At 38.3% G+C, this 19,281-nt stretch overlaps 1 protein-coding gene across 4 annotated transcripts; it reads left to right on the top strand.

Moving 5' to 3' along the window:
• The first annotated feature begins 441 nt into the window (after positions 1–441).
• Positions 442–13,695, top strand: Ogfrl1 (opioid growth factor receptor like 1). 4 transcript variants are annotated; one of them, XM_063227004.1, is made up of 7 exons: positions 442–747; positions 4,571–4,657; positions 4,803–4,881; positions 7,365–7,443; positions 7,541–7,607; positions 7,721–7,866; positions 12,333–13,695. In XM_063227004.1, the coding sequence occupies exons 1-7, from the start codon at positions 517–519 to the stop codon at positions 12,988–12,990; spliced, it is 1,347 nt and encodes a 448-aa protein (XP_063083074.1). In that variant the 5' UTR covers positions 442–516; the 3' UTR covers positions 12,991–13,695. The 4 variants fall into 4 exon arrangements, with proteins under 4 accessions (XP_063083074.1, XP_063083072.1, XP_063083076.1 ...); XM_063227002.1 differs by having other exon boundaries at positions 4,800–4,881; XM_063227006.1 differs by lacking the exon at positions 442–747 and adding an exon at positions 757–931.
• The last annotated feature ends 5,586 nt before the right edge of the window (positions 13,696–19,281 follow it).

Genomic DNA, 19,281 nt, shown 5'->3' with positions numbered 1-19,281 from the left:
CAATGCCAGAGACCAAACAAAGGCAGGCCTGGCAGGCAGATGACAGACTGATGATGGTGGTGATGATGGGGGTGACAGGCCCTCCAGGGGTAAGGTGGCAGGCTCCTGCAGGAGGAAGTGGAAAATGAAGAGTGGTGTGAAGGGGTTGGGGGTGGTGATGGACCCTCCACGGGGGAAGTGGCCCCGGGGAGATGTGACAGGCCCTCCAGGTGGAAGGTGGCAGCCCCTCTAGAGGCAGGTGACAGGGCCCTCCAGGGGGAGGCGATAGGCCCTCCAAGGCGAGGTGGTCGGCCCCGCAGGGGGTGGGTGGCAGGTCCCCGGGCAGACTGCAGGCCCTGGAGCAGGCACAGGCCCCGGCGAGGCTCGGCGACCCGGCGGGCTCCGAGCTGGGGCGGGCGCCGAGCCGCGCGGAGCCGAGGGGCGGTCCCGGCCGGCTCCCCGCCCTCCGCCGTCCCTCCGCGGCCATGCCCGGGCCCTAGCCGCCTGCCGCAGCTGCAGCCGCGCCGCCGCCTCTCAATGGGCAACCTGCTCGGCGGGGTCGGCCTCCGCGAGCCCACCACCGTGGAGGACTGCGACTCCACCTGGCAGACGGACTCGGAGCCCGAGTCCGAGCCCGAGCCCGAGGAGCCGGAGCCGGGGCCGGGCGGCGGCGCGGGCCCGGAGCGCGAGTCGGAGCCCGAGCCCGAGGCGGAGGAGCGCGGCGGCCCCGCGCGGGACGCGGACGCGGAGGCGGCGGGCGCCGGGCAGGTGGGCGGCGGGTCCCAGTGCGGGCCCCATGCGGGCCGGGGATCCTGGGATCGGGGATCGGAGGACGCGGGGAGCTGGGAGCCGGCCTGGGCCTGGCCGCGGGCGCTACGGGAAGTCCCTCCAGCTGAGCCCAACTTGCACGGGTGTTTGCTTCGCCTCTGCGGCGCAGCTGGGTGATGCGAAGGTGGGGCTGGAGGAACCTGTCTAAAAATAGAGGCTTGTGAAACTCTTCTGCTGCGTGTCGTGTCGTGAGGGACGAAACTAATAAATAAAATGATTCGGAGTAAGATGGGACTGCAATTGCCAGCCAGCAGGCAGTCATCCCTACAGCCATTAAAAGTGCTGTGGAGGGTTCCCATCCAAAGTTAAAATGCCAGTGCTTCGCCCTGGTGAGGCCTTTCACCGAGTTCAGGACATTCTTCTTCCCCTGGAAGACTTGTTGATCCAGCTGTATTTAATCATCTGACAGATGCAGTTTGGAAGAAAGTGTGGGGAGACATAAGTGGTCCCTTTAGCCTCTGATGGATCAAAGATAATCACAAACTTTAAACAGGAGTTGCATAGCCTGCTGTCAGAGAAGTGGCCATGAGGGTCCACCTTAGGCCTCCTATGTATCAGTTACGGGGAACCAGAGTGGAAAGATGGAGCCCCAAGTCCAGCGGGAGTAGAGGGTTTAGGGGAACCATCACTTGCATATTACAGCTGGAGCTGCCTTGCCTTCTTGATTATGGTCTCTGTTAGGGAAGGAAGAGCACAAAGTCTTCGTGATGCAGAATCTAGCTAGACATCCTGCTTAAATTAACTGCAGCTTCAGGCTGGGGGCTTGCTGTTTTTAATCCGTATTTGAGAGAAAACTGAGTCTTTTGAAGACAGAGAAACTTACCTAAGATCATACAAAGAATGATAGACCCAAATATGTCTGTCACCAAAGTCAGAAGCTTGGACTTGTTGGTGCTCCATCATTTTGCAGCTGTAGGAATGTATTAGATGCTGTTAGCACTAGTGTTTTACTTTTCATTTGACTCCCAGTTAAGTAATCTAGAATTTTAGGGTATCAGTGAAGACAGCTGAGAGTCAACCCAACTAACCAGACCAATCTGTGTAAAGCAGTATAACAATTAGTGTTTCAGTCAATTAATTGTAACCTCAATAAACACTAGACCACACCAGTGCTGCCCATTCCTGTAATAATTACTTTTTCTTGTTAGTGTCACCATTGAACTTATTGCAGAATACTTCTAATTTTACATTTTGACTCCCCCACCACACTTGTTCCCTCTTACTAACACTTAATCCCTTCCCAGATATTACTGGGTCTGCCTTTGAAGTATATATAGACTGTCTACTTTTCTGTCGAATTTTGGACAGATGACACAGTAACCTTGACTAAGATGAGGAAATCTAGGAACCAAGCAGCTTTAGAGGTTAAATTAAGGATTTTTTTAAAAAGTTTGACATTCTATTGGGCATCCAAATGGAGTTGTTGAGTTGTTAATTATATGTGTGACTAGAGGCTCAGTCCTAGACTGGAGTTGTCAGCATGTGAGATTCTTATTAGTATTAAAATCATGGGAGGATAAGTCATCAGGGAGCAGTGAGGAATGAGTCTGGAGCCCCAATCTGCTTGTGTTCAGAAGGTATGGAGAGGAGGAGCCAATAAAAGAGGCTGAGAAAGGAGACCTGGGAGACCCAGGAAAGCCAGATGCTATGGACGGAGGTCTCAGGCCTCCTAAGGCAGGGCTTCGCTGGCTCAGGCTTGCGGCAGCTTGTGGGAATGTGCACTGGGAAATGGTCTGGCAAGGTGGATATTTGTCGTTGAAGTTCGCAGGAGCCATTTTGATGAAATGCTGGGGACAAAGCCTGATTCGGCTGGGTAATGTGAGGAGGAGGAAGAGGTAAACGGGGAATCTGGTCATGACGTACTGTAAAAGGGGGCAGAGGTATGGATCTGCAGTTGGGGATGGATTTGGGTCAGGGAAGGTGTACGTTTAAGAGTAGAGGTACCAGCATGTTGGTTTGTGAAGGGAATATCCAGGAAGGGAGGCTTTGATGATTCAGGGAAGAGGAACAATATGATAAAAAGCAGAATCCTCACCAGCGCAGGTGTAAGGGATCAGAATAGAGAGCTCAAAGAGGAGGAGGGAGGGGTTGGAGAGGGAGGGTCAGATGGTGGTAGGTTGGAGGTCCTAAGGATACAGTCATTCTCAGGGCAATCCTGGAAAGGAAGTGGGGCCCCGAGTCATTATCTTCATTTCACAGATGATGCAACTAACATTCAGCTAGCGGTCTGTTCAATTCCTCGCAAATGCTAAGTACCAGAATTATGCTGGTCTCCTAACTCCAAGTTTCCCAAATAGTCGTTATTTTTCTTTCTTTTCTTTATATTTATTTTTTTTCCTGAAATTGATTCGGATCTAATTAGTGAGATTTGGAACCTGGCTAGTTCTTGCACTGTCCCTGGGCTTTGAGTCTTGTTCCATTTCTCTAAGCTTCAGTTACCTCGTTTCCAAGACAGAAACATTAATAATTGCCAGGCAAGTGAATTGTAAGCATCAAATAAAATCATATATATATGAGTGCTTTGTATATGGAAAAGTGCTTTCTATACAAGTGTAGGATGATGAATCATATGGTTGTAGCTCAGGCTAAATAGAATCGGAAACTTGCTAGGCAGATCTATTTTGAAATGTGTGGCAAGGATCAGAATTTAAGCCTTTCCTTGCTTATGTAACATGACTGAGTAACTAATGTTAAACATCAGAGGATATGGTGTTAAAGCCACTATCTTTGTATTTGTAGTAAGAGTGCGAATCTGCATCACTTAAGGAATGTGTGAACGTTGCTTACCCAGTGTGCCAGTGTGTCAACACAGACCAGGTGGAGCGTGGTATGCAAAGAATTTAGGGCAAAAGCTCTTAATGAGCATTCAGGCCAAGACTCTGTAGTCTTTCTCATCATCACTCTAATTCTGCTTCTGCATGATGCCAGACAGACTTTATCATTCATTATAACTATATATAATTAGAGAATACAGATTGAGCATATTGACCTGTGTCTTAAATGACTTCATGGTGGTAAGAATTCTACCTAGAGTATCAATAATATCAATAAACTACCACATAGAAATTACTACTTTGTGATGTTCATTCCAGTTGAGAACTTTTCATTGCTTTATGGGTATTTATTTTAAACATGCTGATTTATAGCATATCGTGTTATCACTGAGTGAACAGATGATTTTTCATGCCTTTCCATATTTGTTACGGTGCTATAAAAGGTAGAGTTTAAAAAGCTAGTTTATTTTAAAAACCTTTTTCTTTTATAAATATTGCTTGACTTCCAAGTACAAATAAACGCTGCAAATTTAATGACAGTTTTCTTTGTAAAATTGATTTATAATTGTAACAGTTTTTTAGCATTGTGTACAGTGTTCTAAAATAAGCTTTATTATCACACTACTTGTATTACAACTGGTAAACTATATTTTGAATTCATTCTGAGTTTTTTTTCCCTAATAGATATTGACTCATAACATTTGTCCTCTAATGTCATTTAATGAAGATCAAATTTTTAAAAATTTAGTAATATACCTTAGGACACAATGTTTTGTGTGTGTGCAAATAAGGAAGTTAAACTATCAGTAAATGTTGCTAGTAAATACTGCTTGAAAACAGGTGCTTAGGATATTTTCATATTTTGGGTAAACTGACAATTTCCAGGGTTTTTTTTTTAATGGATATTCATTATTTCAAATTTGGTCTGGAAATTTTCCGTGAAAATTTTCTTGCTTCAAGATATAAATGGAGTTTCACTTTTGTTTTAGGATGGTGAGTCCACTGAAGCAACTGCTAAACCAAAGAGAAGTTTTTATGCTGCGAGGGATTTGTATAAATACCGACACCAATACCCAGTAAGAGTACAGAATTTTTTTAATGACAGTATTTCTTTCCTGTTTTTGTAATCTTATGATACCATAAGAACACTTGCAAGAATGGTCCTGTGCCTTTTCTGTGTTTCTGTATACTAGACATTCACTTATTTTTTCCCTTTAGCAGAACTTCAAAGATATCCGATATCAAAATGACTTGAGCAATCTTCGTTTTTATAAGAATAAAATTCCGTTTAAGCCAGATGGTGAGTAACCTGCTACCTTGGTAAAAAGCAAACTTTAAAGAACAGCAAACAGCCGTGTATGATTGTTTCTTGCTTAGTACATTCTTACTGCAGTTATTCATTGATTAACTTGACTTTGTTGTGCAGTCTCACGTGTCCTCAGAGTCCTAGGCCTTAGAGGTGTTGCATCCACTTGGTGAATCCTGGTGCAGTAGCTATTAATTAGCAGTCCTTTTCTGTCATCTTTTATCATGGCTATTATCTGAAAGATGGTAGGAATAACACTTTTCTGAGTGGGAAAGGTAAGAGACTTACAAAATATAGAATTTTGGATTATTAGGGACTTTGGTGGAGTTTGGATTCAGCTTTCTCATATTAAGATGAGCTTACTGGGATTTGAAGCTGGAATGACTGACTTGCTGGGTCACACAGTGGATTTAAGGTTGTGTCTAGGTGCCAGGATCTACTACTCTTTCCAACACGCTGCACCTGAAAATTAGGTAGCATGTGAGTGAAGAACTGTTTGGCTTTGGAGTCATCCCTTATGTAAGTTTTCAGAATCAGGGTAAGGGAGCTCCAGCACAGTAGGTCTCCATCTAGCTCTGCAAAGCAAAGCTGTCTGTGTTGGGCTACAGATTTCCTTGTAGGATCTGTTCCAAACTCTACTGAGAGGAGGCAGCTGCTGTGATAATTTTACCACAAAATTTGATATTTCACTGAGGCACCACACTGTGGTTCATGGTGGGGAGCTTCTGCGAAGCTGAAGCCAACTAATTTCTTGGGAGTCCTTTTGTATGTGACGTGAACAGAGGGTCTTGGTTTCTGCTCTTTACTATCAGTAGAAATAGTGCCAGTCCGACAACACCGAGTCAGGGCATGAGTATTGTCGATGGTAAGGCTCTCCTAAGAACTTGAATTCTTGGGGGAGCTAAATGGAGGAAAGAGCTCTCAAGGTTTCATGGAGTATTAGGAGAAGGGATTCCTGGTATTGTGCATTCAGAGATGTACCAGCTGGCAGTTTAGAACATTGCTGGAATAGTCCAACCTGCCTGTCGTTGACTTTCTGGTATCCTAAAAGTCTGCTTTGATTTAGAACAATCTGTGCTGTTGTATTTACTAAGGATGGAAATGTGCTGGATTTTTTAAACCAGTGGAAAAATATTAATTAAATTACTAGTCTTTTTAGAACTTGGAATAAGCAAAGTTTTTCAAGAAATGCAGTGATAGTGGCTAGTGTGATTCTGATTTGAATTTCGTAAAACTTAACTAAAAGAATACCTATGGGTCTTAAAAACATTGAACATGAAATATGACAGTTTCAACTTTAGTTTTTGTTTCTAGTAAAGAATTTATTTTTGACTGTAATTTAAAGCACTGACATCAAGCAATACATTCAGTTTTTGTAATCTTTTTTACAAAATTTATTTTGAAAACTTGTAATATTAGTTGGGGTCAGAAGTTTTAAAGTCACATAGAATGTTGTTATGATATGTTATTTAAATTACACCCACTCCCACACTTTCCTATCCAGTAAACATCTACATACACACACTCGCATTCACACACACACACACACACACACACACTCACACTCACTTACTTGCCAGTAAATGTACATGTTTTACTTACTAAGTAGGAGTAGAGGTAATTGGAGGGGAAAACAGTGTTACAGAAGCACATGGTTTCAACATGCTGTTAAAGTTAACAGTGATTCAAAACAACTTTTACAAAACCTTTTGAGAGTAATCTGCCACTAAAAACTGGTGATTCCTGGAGGAAAGGAGAATGAGATGTGTTTGGAGAAAAGCTTTGCTACTGTGGTTTTCCTGTAAGATGGGTCACATGGCTTCCTGGTCAATTGTAAGGACCTCAATGGATTTCAGAATCAGAACAGTTTTGTTGTATCAGGTGCTTACAGCAAAACACTTAGACAAGATGAAGAGGAATTGCTTTTTGGAAGCAGAATGGCCTATGTTGTTCTCCTAGATTTACTTTCTTACTAGTGTGTGACTTTTAACAAATTAGTTTCCTCACTCTAGAAATGGAGATAATAACACCAGGAGAGGGTTTTTTTTGTTTTTGTTTTTTTGGCGTAAGAGCAGGTAGTAAAATATTCTAGGCTTTGCAGAACTGTAAATCTCTGCCACAACTGTTCAAGTTTCATATTGTAGTAAAAAGCAGCCATTGGTGATACACCCTTGAATGTGCATGGCAGTGTTTCAGTAAAATTTTATTTACAAAAAAGCTGGCAGGCCATTGTTTGCCAAGCTCTGCTTTACATTACCCAACAAAACTTTCTGTGATTTGATGTACCATTATATTTTTTAATATCAGACTTAATATATAACTGAGTTTGGGACATAGGGTGTTCATTTTTAAAAGCATTATTTTTCGTGCTGTTTTTAAAGTTTAAAACTTTAATATAAACTCAAGTGATTCAGATCTTAAAATGCTTTTATGATGTTTTGAATGTCTGATTTGTTTTCTAAATATGTATTGTCTAGGTGTTTATATTGAAGAAGTTCTAAATAAATGGAAAGGAGATTATGAAAAGCTGGAGCACAACCACACTTATATTCAATGGTCAGTTATGTACTGTCTCTCTTGAGCTATGTTCTGTTTACCCTGTATGTTTTCCAGACAATGTTAATAGAAAAATTTTATTTGTTTAAAAAAATAGGCTATTTCCCCTGAGAGAACAAGGCTTGAACTTTTATGCTAAGGAACTAACTACATATGAAATTGAGGTAATGCAAGCTTATTTCACTTTATATAAGATTGTAGAATGGTATTATTATTTTATTGTACTGATAGCTACTGAGTCATCTTGGGGAACTTTTTTTTATGTTCTGTATATTAGGAGTTCAAAAAGACAAAAGAAGCAATTAGAAGATTCCTCCTGGCTTATAAAATGATGCTAGAGTTTTTTGGAATAAAATTGATTGATAAAATGGGGAATGTTGCTCGTGCTGTTAACTGGCAGGAAAGATTTCAGCATCTGAATGAGTAAGTAAAGCCCCAGTGATAAGCCAATGATATTTTCTTGTGGTCAGAGATCTGTATAGAGCATAGGAATAGGTGGCAGTTGAGTCTAGAAGTTTGAATTTAAAAGCAATCCTGAAATGCATCCTATTCTTTGTTCTATATTAAAACAACTAAAGACCTGAATTCCAAATAGATACACAGCTATTCAGCTTCAGGACTGCTTCTTTCTTCTTGCAGCCTCCTGCCTGCAGCCAATTGTCAGCTCTCTCCCTGTTTATGTCATGTCTCTTGGAGTGGTTTTTGCTTAAGTATAGTTTATTATATCCCCTCTCCTAGGCTGTAAGCTTCTGGGGAACATCTTCACCTAGGTGCCTTCTTAGATTAAATTCATGAATTAAGGTTATGGTATGTAAAAGTCATTTTATAAGAATGAAATGTGACCATAGTTTTTATTAGGATAGATGAAAAATTATAATTTATCTTCGCTGTTTAGATAAAAATCAAAAGCAATTTTGGTTAATCTCAAAATCTATAAAGAAATATTTAACATAGCTTATTTGAATTTGTTTTGCTATATTCTTTTGCTTGGGTATTTATAACTTTCATTAAAACTTGTAACCAAAGTTTATTTTTAAAAATATCTTCTTCATACACAATCCAGTTTTTTTTCTTTTTAATTATGGGGTGACTTATGAGTGCTGGACTATAAAACCTACATTTTTAAAGCCCTTTTTAGCACATTATAATTAGCCAAATTGGGCAAGTTGTAAGGGAAAAAAATAAAACTAACTTAACCATTTCCTCTTTGGCCAAAAGTAATCAGAATTTTGCCATCTCTTATCTAAATTTATGCTTTCTAGAACTTTCATCCTTTTACATTGTTAGTTTTAATTGACACTAGTAAAATGGTAGCTTTTACTCAAACATTGAAGATATTGTCATAAAGCTTTATGAGCTTGACTGGAAGAGATATTAACTCATGACTCAAGTTAAATTTGATTTGTCTAGAAGACTTGCAGCGTGTGTAGATATATACCTACCTCTGCCTAAGCAATGAGGCGAACTGTCTGTGGACAGAGTTTCTAAGCACTGTGTCACACTGTCAAAGAAGCTATATCCAGATAACCTGCTGACTTGAAGCATGGTTAAACTAAACCTTCAGAAAAAGTCTAATAACACATCATTTTCCATGTACTCTCTTTTGTCATTTTAAAGATTCCTCCCCCGTCACACCATTTGTTGCTTTTGGCTGGAATAGCAATCTTGTTTAGTAAATTCTTTGAATGAATAAAATTGGAGCAAAAATAGCGTCTTCTGCTTAAATCCTCCTTCTAGTTTTATTGTCACATCCTCTCACTGATAGGTAGAAGCAGAGCCATTTCTGAAAGCCTTAAGTGTCCAGAGAAGGAGCCTGAACTTCCACCGTCATTGCCTCTCTGGGTCTTTCCAGCTCTGGACTATCTTAGATTCTGTCTTAAAACATGTCTCATCTCTGATTTAGTTGCCAAAAAAACGTTATTTTTTATGTGGGATGATGTGAAAATGTCTGTCCATTTTTCTTCCTCAGTTGGTTCTGTTCTGATTTATTCTTAAATGTTATAGCTTATCTGAGTTTTAATCTGTATGCCACCTTGAGTTTTTTAGAGTAGTCAGAGAACTGAGTATATTTATAGTAGCTAAGCAATGGAGAATAGTGAATCAAAGTAAAATGATGTCGTATGAACTGTACAAGTAACCATGCTAAAGGGAGCAAAATACTTTTAAACATGGAGTACAAATATATAGACCAACTATTAAGGTGTTTTTTCAGTTTTATTTGTCATCAGCTTATATTACCAAGCCCTAGTTTAGGTCCTGCAATTTTTTCTGACTTGTATTTTCTCTCTTCTGATTCGTGTTTGTGTGATCTGACTTTGTCTGCCTAGCATCATGGCAGTACTGTCACTGTTTACCGCCCTTGCCTGTGTTCTGAAGCCCAGCTTCTCCCTTTTATCTGATGTATACACCAACACTGCTTCCAGCGGTCCCAGAGTTTTAGAATACTCTTCTGTCTCTTTTTGCCTTTCATGGTGACATTTACTTCAGACCATCCTGAAACACCCAGTTGATTCCCCTGTAGTTCCATTCTAGAATCTTGATCATCATTTTCCTTAACCCAAGTTGCTTTTCCCCCATCTTTTTAAATTAGAGTATAAAGGTTAAACGGATTGATAGGTTTTCTGTGGATGTATTCATGTGTTCATGTACTATACTTCAATTGTTCCCACTGCCACCACTGGTCAAAGATTTTGTCCTTTGATACTGTTTTTAAATATCTTTAACTGGAGAATGTGTACATATGGAAAAATGTGTACAAAAAATTTGACATGGGCTGGGGTTTTAGCTCAGCAGTGTAAGCACCTCCCTGGCAAGGGTGAGGTCGTGAGTTCAATCCGTGTTAAAAAAAAAAAAAAGAGAAAAATTTAACTTGATGATTCGTGTTAGACTGGTTATGTGCAACTGAGCTGATTTCAAATATATATAAATATATATTTATTTTGTCACAGAACACCTATTATAAACATTCTACTTTTCTATGTCTTTTCTCTTAGATTTATAAAGCAGGTGTTACTGAAGAGTTTTGTCAGTAAGTTCTTTGAATATATAAACTCCACATGAAGGTTGCATTCAAGTCAGTCCTGTTGTTAGTAGCACATTTTTTTTTAAAATTTTACTTAAATAATATTAGTCTTAAGATAATACTTCTGTGATAAACATTTAAAAGTATATAGATGGTAAAAGTTACTGAGTTGTCTTCTAGTATCCTGAATAATCAACATCTTTGTTTTGTCCAGATTCTCTCATTAAAATACAAGATCATGGAATCACACCTTCTTCCACATTTCAGATAACTTATTGACTTCTTTCTATATCCTTTCCAAATAATTTACTTCTTATTCCTCAGTAAAAACTCCATGCACTTTTGAAAGCTAGAGCAGGTATATGCAACAGTCTTGAAGTTCAGTGCCTAACATATAAAACAGGCGTTAGGAAGTTAGAAATAAGTGCTGATTCTGGCTGTGTGGCGGTATTGGGTAAATAAATCCTGGATCTGTTGACAATATATGTGATCAATATAGGTAGTTGAGAACTCCTTTAGGATTTGGCCAGGCCAGGTTTGATCTGAATGAAGGTGAGGAAGTAGATTATAAATTGCAACAAAACAGATTTGGAAAGCATTAATCCAATAATGGCTTTAGTTTTGATAGAGGAAAGTTTAGTGTAATCTTGGAAACAAAGTGTCTTGGGAATCAAGACCATTGGAAATAAAACTTACAACTTTGTGGTTAAGGAAGGGGTGTCAAAATTTGCCAGGATGAAAGAGAATTAAGTTATTAAATGAGGACAGGTACCAGTATAGTCTTGGTAACAAGTCATTAGGTAATAACTATTGAAATAATAGTTTAAAATAGTATCTGATATTTATTTTTGTTAAAAAAAAAAAAGTGCTCTAAAAAGGTATCATTTCATTTGATTCTTACAACAGCCCAGTAAGTTGTGGGCTATTTTTCCTGTTTTACAAATGAAGATACTGAGACTTAGAGTGACATTCTAATTTTACCTAAGAGACACAGCCAAGATGTGATTAACTCTGAGGCACATTCACTTGTTGAACTGCGCTGTATCAAATAAGGCAGTTTTGTGTCCTTTGTCAGAATTATTCTGGCAAAAGTGGTTTTTTTGCTATTTTCCTTGTGAATTGGCTTATTGGACAGTTGACACTGTTCCTCCTGCGTCTCAGTTGCTAGCTAATGTGTGTGTGTTGAGCCCTGGTTACCTGTGGTGGTGCCACGGGTGATGAAGTTCCCCCATGTTTATGGGGAACATATTCCGTGATCCCCACTGGATGTGGATGTGACAGTACAGATGCCTACGTACACTACATACACTGCTATACATACATACCTATGATAATGTTCGACACAGCAGGAAACTAGGCATGGTACAAAATTAATAGAAACTAATGAAATTATGCAACTATCGCAATATACTAAACAACAGGTGTGTGAATGTTGTCTCTGGAGCCCTCTGAAAGTGCCTTACTGTGCTGTACACCCTTCTTGTGATGATAGGAGATGATACAGTGGCCCAGTTGACTTTGGGTAGCTATTGTAAATGCTCCGTTAGATCATCCATCCTCAATGAATTTCATTTTTAAAAAAGTTCAACATCAGTGAGGATAAATTTAAATGTAAATATTTTTCTAATATGAACTAAAAAAGGAGACTATATGGTTTGAATGTCACATAGATTGCATTATCTTTAAGACACAGGGCTTAATACATTAACAGAGTGTGATTTCATACTATCTAATGTGACTTTTTAAAGTTATTACAATACCATTTCTTTGTTTTATACTACCATTAAAAAAGTTTCTCCAATAATTTTCATCTTCTTACTTTTCACCACATGATTTCTGCCTCATTTTATTCAATCCTTTCTTCCAGGTCTCAGCACAACTATTTAAGAATCACCCGCATTCTTAAAAGCCTTGGTGAGCTTGGATACGAAAGTTTTAAATCTCCACTTGTAAAATTTATTCTTCATGAGGCTCTTGTGGAAAACACCATTCCTAATATTAAGCAGAGTGCTCTGGAATATTTTGTTTATACCATCAGAGACAGGAGAGAAAGGAGAAAGCTCTTGCGATTTGCCCAGAAACATTACAGGCCTTCTGAGAACTTCATCTGGGGTCCACCCAGGAAAGAACAGGGCGAGGCCAGCAAGGGCCAGAAAGCAGCTTCCTCTCCCACCTCTAATCACAGCAGTCAGAATTCTATGCACAAAAAAGTCAAGGACTCCAAAAATTCCTGCACAGATGTTCACTTAAACAGCAGAACAACTGAAGAAAAGAAAGTAACATCCAAAGAACCCGGGGAAGGGGCAGAGAGGCCCAGCTCAGAGCCCAGCAATGACCCTGCAAAGCCCACAAACCCACAGGACATTGGGGCTGAAAGTGCAAATTCACACCAGGAAAAGACAGCTAGTAACCCTACAGAAAAAATGGAGAGTTCATCTCCCTCTGAGAAAGACGAAGAAAGTGAAAATCATAGTGAAGACTGCAAGAACACAGAGAGTACCAGCTGTGATAACCAAGTTCTGTGACAGTGAGTCCTCAGAAAACCACAACCCAGAGGGAAAAACTAAGACTTTCTCTTGAAGAACAGTGACAAGGCCATACTCCGCCTGTTTAGCCATCCTGTGATTTCCATTGTAAACATTTTGTGTATTTGTTTGTTTTGGATGACAGTGAATTGGATACTTAATAAGATCTTTTAAGGTGAGAGCCAATAATGAATGTTTTAGGGTGTAAGTTTTTAAATTCTCTATATGATTTAGGTTATTTTCAAGGCATCCAGAAAAAAATCATGTAGCATTTGGTTTATCAAATACTTTGTTTTGAGAGATTATGCTACAGGAAGAAAATCAAGGGAGTAATTTCATTGTATCACCACACCTTTACCTGATTTGTGGATTAATTTTTGAAGCTGGAAGAGTTTTGGCCTTCTCACATATATTCAGAAAATAATTTGGACTCTTTGACAGCACATCGCCATGTGCTTATTTTTAGACTCTGATATGTGGCGTGGATGTCATTGGAAATCTCTGCCCTATCAGCTCCCTGTCCCTCCCTCTCACCCCTCACCCTGGCCTCCTCCTTTGTCAGCCGCCATGTGCATTTCTAGCACATTAGAGTGGTCTCCTGTATTGACATCTAAGTGGGATGGAGAGGGACTTTTAATTGTGTGGTTTCAGAAATTTCCTTTAAAATAATAAAAATGTTTTCTCCATTAAAAACTTAAAAGCAAATTTTGGTGTAAAAGTTTTAAAATAATTTGCTTATTTAGTGGTTGCTTCAGGATATAGATGCCTGAAGCATTAAAAAATGAGAAGGGAAATTACTCAGTTTTAACAGTCATGCCTGTTGCACTGTCAATAAGCAGTAATCCCTTCAACTGCTAATATCTTGGTGTTAAGTAAATTATGGATTTACTAACATTGCTTGGTTCACACTGTCTCTCAAAAAAATATATATATATATATGTTATGCAACTTTAAGTTGTCAGATTTTGAAATTGAGAACAATTTGACATTCCATATACTCAGTTCTAATGAGTACTTAATATGTTTCATAACATTGGTCATAAACAGTTTTTATTTCCTACAGCATTATTACTAATTCATTGGAAATGGAAATCAAACACTGTGATGAGAACTTCAAAATGTACATACAAATACAGACAAAGATTGAGTAGATAAAACATTTTCACTTTATGTCATTTAGAAAAGAATTGACTTTTTTGGTTTCTCTCTTCAGCTTTTGAGAAAAGTTTGATCTACTTCAATCCCTAGAGGATTTTTTTCCCTATGTGAGGGGTTGAATTCAGGACCTTAGCACTGAGCTATATCCCCAAACCCCTTTTATTTTTCTTTTCATTTTTTTTTTTTATTTTGACACAGGGTCTTTCTAAATTGCTTATTGCCCAGGCTGGAACTTGCAATTCTCCTGCCTTAGCCTCCCAGAGTGCTGGGATTAGGGAATGCACCATCACGTTGAGCAAGAATTTTTAAAAGTCCTGTTTTGTATCACATTATATCATCTTCTGTTGCCTTTATCAATCCACACTTTCAACAGTGGATTTCTTAGAAAATAGCAACACTGATAAGATGCCTTTAGAATGGGGTTTTTATTGCTATGGAATGTACACAGAACCATCCCGGTGGCTTAACCTTGATTTTTTTTTTATGTGAATCTTAGTGGCAATCGTATTGCATATATCATATTCCAATAAGTAGACTGTAGAACATTTTATTTTTAGTTACCATAATATGTCAATTTTTGCTTCGTACTGTGTACACTATTTGATTTAACAATCTAGGTTTGCACTTCCGTTTCTTTTTTACATGCAAGGAATACATGGACCCTTTTATGTGGTGCTTGTAACAGTATCCCTGCAGATCTCAATAAACAGTTTCACAAGGATTAGGGGACCCTTATTTTCAGTTTGGTCTAGATCGTAATACACAATATTTTACAAATTTCACATACAGGGCAGATATTCACACCACTTTCTGAATGTTTAGCATTACAGTGTGTGACCCAGTACTAAATACTAATAAATAGTTGCCAGATATAAAATAACACATAGCAGAGCCCTTGGAAGTAAAAAGATTTCATTTAACAACGGAGCTTTTAGAGTATTCATTAGGGATTTTGTTAGGCCATAGCATTTAATACGAGAATATTTTATCTCAAGAGGAGAAATGCCTGGCTTCCATACAAAATAGTGGCCTTCTTTCCATGATGTTTTTAAAATGCATATCATACCTGATACTAGTATGTTTCTTACATTTAATCTGTAGATAAAGAGAATTATTTAGTGGAGAGAAAGTAAGGGGACATCATTGCTTTTACAGATAGAATTTTTTCTATAATACTTTGTACATTTAATAGTTTTTCAAATAAGATCTATAGATATGTATTTATGTGTCTTAGATATGAAGCTGGCCTCTGGGTTTAACTCCAATGTTTTGTATTTTTAAAAACCACCATATGCTTGTCAAAATTTGCTGAGAACGTGTAACAGAAAATGCAGTGAGCATGGCCAAATAGCTAGAAACATTATTGAGTATTTGCAAACATATAGTCTTTCTGTTGTCCTACAGGCTGCAAGGATACTAAATATTGGCTATCAATAACATATTAACTTGCATATCATGACAAATAGACGTTATATTGTCTGATTAGTCTGATATATTTCTAATATTTTGTGCTTTCATATATCAAAGATAATATATGTGAAATTATTTTGAAATACTGTAAAGTGAGATAATGATAAGATATATTTCTGTACAGTAGTTTCTAACATTAAGATTATTGTAACTACATTTTCATGCTCAATCTTAAGAAATTCAAAGTAATAGTGACAGAAGTGAAGATCTGTCTGCTTTCTCTAAATCAAGTCTAATAGTTAGTTCAAAAGTTAGGTTGTTTTGTTTTAGGTTTTGAGATGCTTTTTTCCATATTCCAGGAGAAAATAAAGTCTACAACTCAGGAGTTCTTAGGGAAGTTCTAAGAGTTTTTGCTAAGTTTTAGAAACATAGTCATAGAGATACCATAAAACCTGTTGTCGTGAGTATGTTTTGCTCTTACCATGTAAAATTACCTACTTGGCTTGTACCTTTTAAACTCTAATCTGAGTGAGAATATAATCAGATGAAAAAGGAAAAAGATCACAGTGTTACATCTGAGTTAGTCTTTTAACAAATCATTTTTGGAAGTAAACTATGTCAAAAGGTTCAAAAATTGTTTAGATTTATGAATAGGGAATATTTGGTTAGTTGTTTTACCATTAAATTTCCCAAGTTTATAAATAGAGTTATGACTCAGTTTATAATGCACTCAGTAACTAAGGCAAACAATTTTTTTTAAAGTATAATTGAGGTGCTCCTAAAAAAAATCTGTATTTTGTAACCCAAGAAAAGAAGGATGTTCTAGATTTTGCTTTCTGCAGGCCTTTAATGTCTAGGGGGTGAGTATGGAATCCTTTGTTAGGTTTTGAAGATGTCTATTTTGTTTTTCATTTAGAAAATTCTCTTTTCTCCTTGGGGCCTATGTATTCTGTATAAGGTAGGATGGAGTTAGAATGCTAGAGTCATTTCAGATGTAGGTGCAATTGTAGAGAAAGGCGGCCTGAATCAGTATTGGACCTAGGAAGGTAGGTGCATGTATCTGCTGACTTCTGCCTGCTTTGAGGGCTGTGCTATTTTTAGAGGAACACAGTTGTGTGAAAGTTCCCTGGGGTGACAGACAGTAAGTACTTCCCTGCCTTCTGCCTTGTTCTGGTTATCAACCCACCCAGCAGAATGTGTTGGGACAGTTTGGTTTTGGAAACCTCTTATTGAAAGGAGCAGTCATAGAGTTTATATGAATTCCTGGAGGTGTTCAGTTGTGCCTTAATGTAAGAGGTTTTCATTCAGAAGTTGACCTTTTTACTCATTGTAAGAGTTGATCATAACGAACTTTCCAAGCCAAAAATGACAGTTATTTTAATGTCATTTACCTTGGTGCTTTATTATTTTGGAGCAATTATCATTTGAGACAAAAACATTTGTTCATAAAGAAATATACTCGTCACACTATCAGCAGTGTTATGCTTGATAAAGAGGACTAGGGGAAGAAAGACTGACTTGTGCTGTAACATTTAGGCTCTTTCTTAGTATTGTTATGTACTGTCATTTTCACTTTAAACATTTTAGTTCCTGCAAGTAATATTTACATTTTCTTGTTCCTTAATGCAGATAGTTGCAGAAAGTGGTATTTTATTAGAAAATCTTAAAATTTCAATTCTAGTAGATGTTAGGAGCAATCTTAAATAATTTGAGGAACATTTAAGCTATAAACTTACTAGAACCATTTGAAAAACTATTGTTGCTTTTATCCTAGATTAGAGAAAGTGTTCTTGGTTATCTGCTTTTCTCCTATTGTGAAGCTTGTGTTAGCTGCATGTGGGAAAAACTTCTTTATATGTTTGTTTTCTTGGATTAAAGTTTTCATGTGAAGTGCTTTGTGTTACGGCCCGAACTCTGGTGGAAGTAGAGGCCAGAGAGGGGAAGGTTGGCTGAGTCAGGATGGTGTCTCGGGGCAGTGAAGCCAGCCCTGGCTTTCCCCTCCCCAATGGTCCATGGTTCTTCAGCCTTCTAGGATCATGACCCTAAGATAGCTCTGAGTTCCAGGGAGGAAGGACTCTGGGGACTCTACACACGATTCTAATAGTTACCAATTTTCACAGGATATCTGCTGTCATCTGCTATTTAGAAAATTATGAGCAATTGGCCATCTGCTATGTAAGTTATACTTGTATGTTTATAACTGTCATGGGGAACATTAAATTATCATCATTCCCCCCAGTTCAACTTCAAGCAGAATTTCTTTTGGACTGTTCTTTCCTAGATATATTTTAATAGAATTATCCCAAGAAAAGGCATTAATATTCACTTATTATGCTGAAAGATCTTTTTCATTCTAGATTGGAGAACCCTATAGAAAAATAAACTACTATGTTTGTCATATTTTCCTTTTTTTTAAATTTTAAAGGAGTTTATGGAACAGTTTATATTACATAGAGAGATTAGTTTTTTAATAAGCTTTGGGCTTAAATGTTCCATGTTATGTACTCACTGGTTAAATGGGCATGGTTTTCACTACAATTAGATTTAGTTTCATGTGAAGAAAAAGAAAGGAATCAAAAAATTAGACAAGATAACAAGAAATCACAGAAATAAAGACATAACCAACTATAAGTTTGCACATGGGCCAGAGTTGTTGGAATCAGGTGAGAAATGCTCTAGAAAGGCTCAACAGCTCTGTGCTGTTGGGGCCGAGGCCATCAGGGATTGGTGTGGAAACAGATTCCCTTGCGTTCACTGGTACACTGAGTTTTGCCTGCTCTTCCTTGATGTTTTGGTGTGACTGATGGAAGTCCTCCAAGGGTCGGAGTCCAAGTTTAATTGCTGTATTGGTGATCTTACTAATAAGAACTAAATTGAGAACCTGGCTATAGATACATGGACTCAGTGATAGAAGAGCTGGGGGAGAAGTACTTGTCTCCCACGCTGCCAAGAGCGGACAGCTTAGTGTTTGTGTGGTGTCACAACTCAGAGAAACCAGAGAGAACAGAGGCTGCCTGCCTATCTCCTTGCCTTTCTCCCCTTCCTTCCTCCTTTTCTTTCCTTTCCTCACTGCCTCCCTTCTGTCTGTCTGTCTGCTTTTTCTTCTGTCTTGAGTAAGATACTGACTTTCCCATTGTATTGCCTATAAAGATAGATCAGATTGCGCCTAGGCACTGTTTCAAACTGTTAAGTTACTGCATCCTTTGTATGTCAGCTATTTCAGGGAAACGGCTCTGATTCTTACAGAGATGTGTTTTTCTTGTCACATAAGCTCTGGTTCTCCGGTGGCCCCTGGGCTGTGTCTACTCTGATCAGCTGCAGGATGAAGTACAAGATGACATGTGTTTGTTAGCACCATTACCATGTGTATGTGGTACAAGTTGTAACCAGTTTCTGGATCTGTATGGTACTGTAAGATGCTTATCTTATAATTCTGTGATTGTATGGCAGTGTTATGCCAAAAATGTATAAAGAGTAATAGTTTCTGTTGCTTATTGCAGTTTTGCAAAATATTGCTTCTGAAATAATATATTTAGAGGTCCTGTAGAGTATTTTTAACAACTCTTGCCGATATATATCCTGTAAAATTAATAAAAACCACTTCATCTTAGGTAACATTTTAACATTGTGCCTACATTACATTATTATGATGATTTTGCATGATTAAAATATTCTTCAAGATCTGGAAAAAATGACTTGCTGTTTTCCTATGATTAAACATAA

This window comes from Cavia porcellus, unplaced genomic scaffold (assembly GCF_034190915.1).
Source record: "Cavia porcellus strain 051 isolate PalLab524CR breed Dunkin Hartley unplaced genomic scaffold, mCavPor4.1 scaffold_16, whole genome shotgun sequence".
In the NCBI taxonomy this organism is placed as follows: Eukaryota; Metazoa; Chordata; class Mammalia; order Rodentia; family Caviidae; genus Cavia; species Cavia porcellus.
Note: the sequence above shows the minus strand (reverse complement) of the source record. Positions and strands in the feature narration are given on the sequence as shown.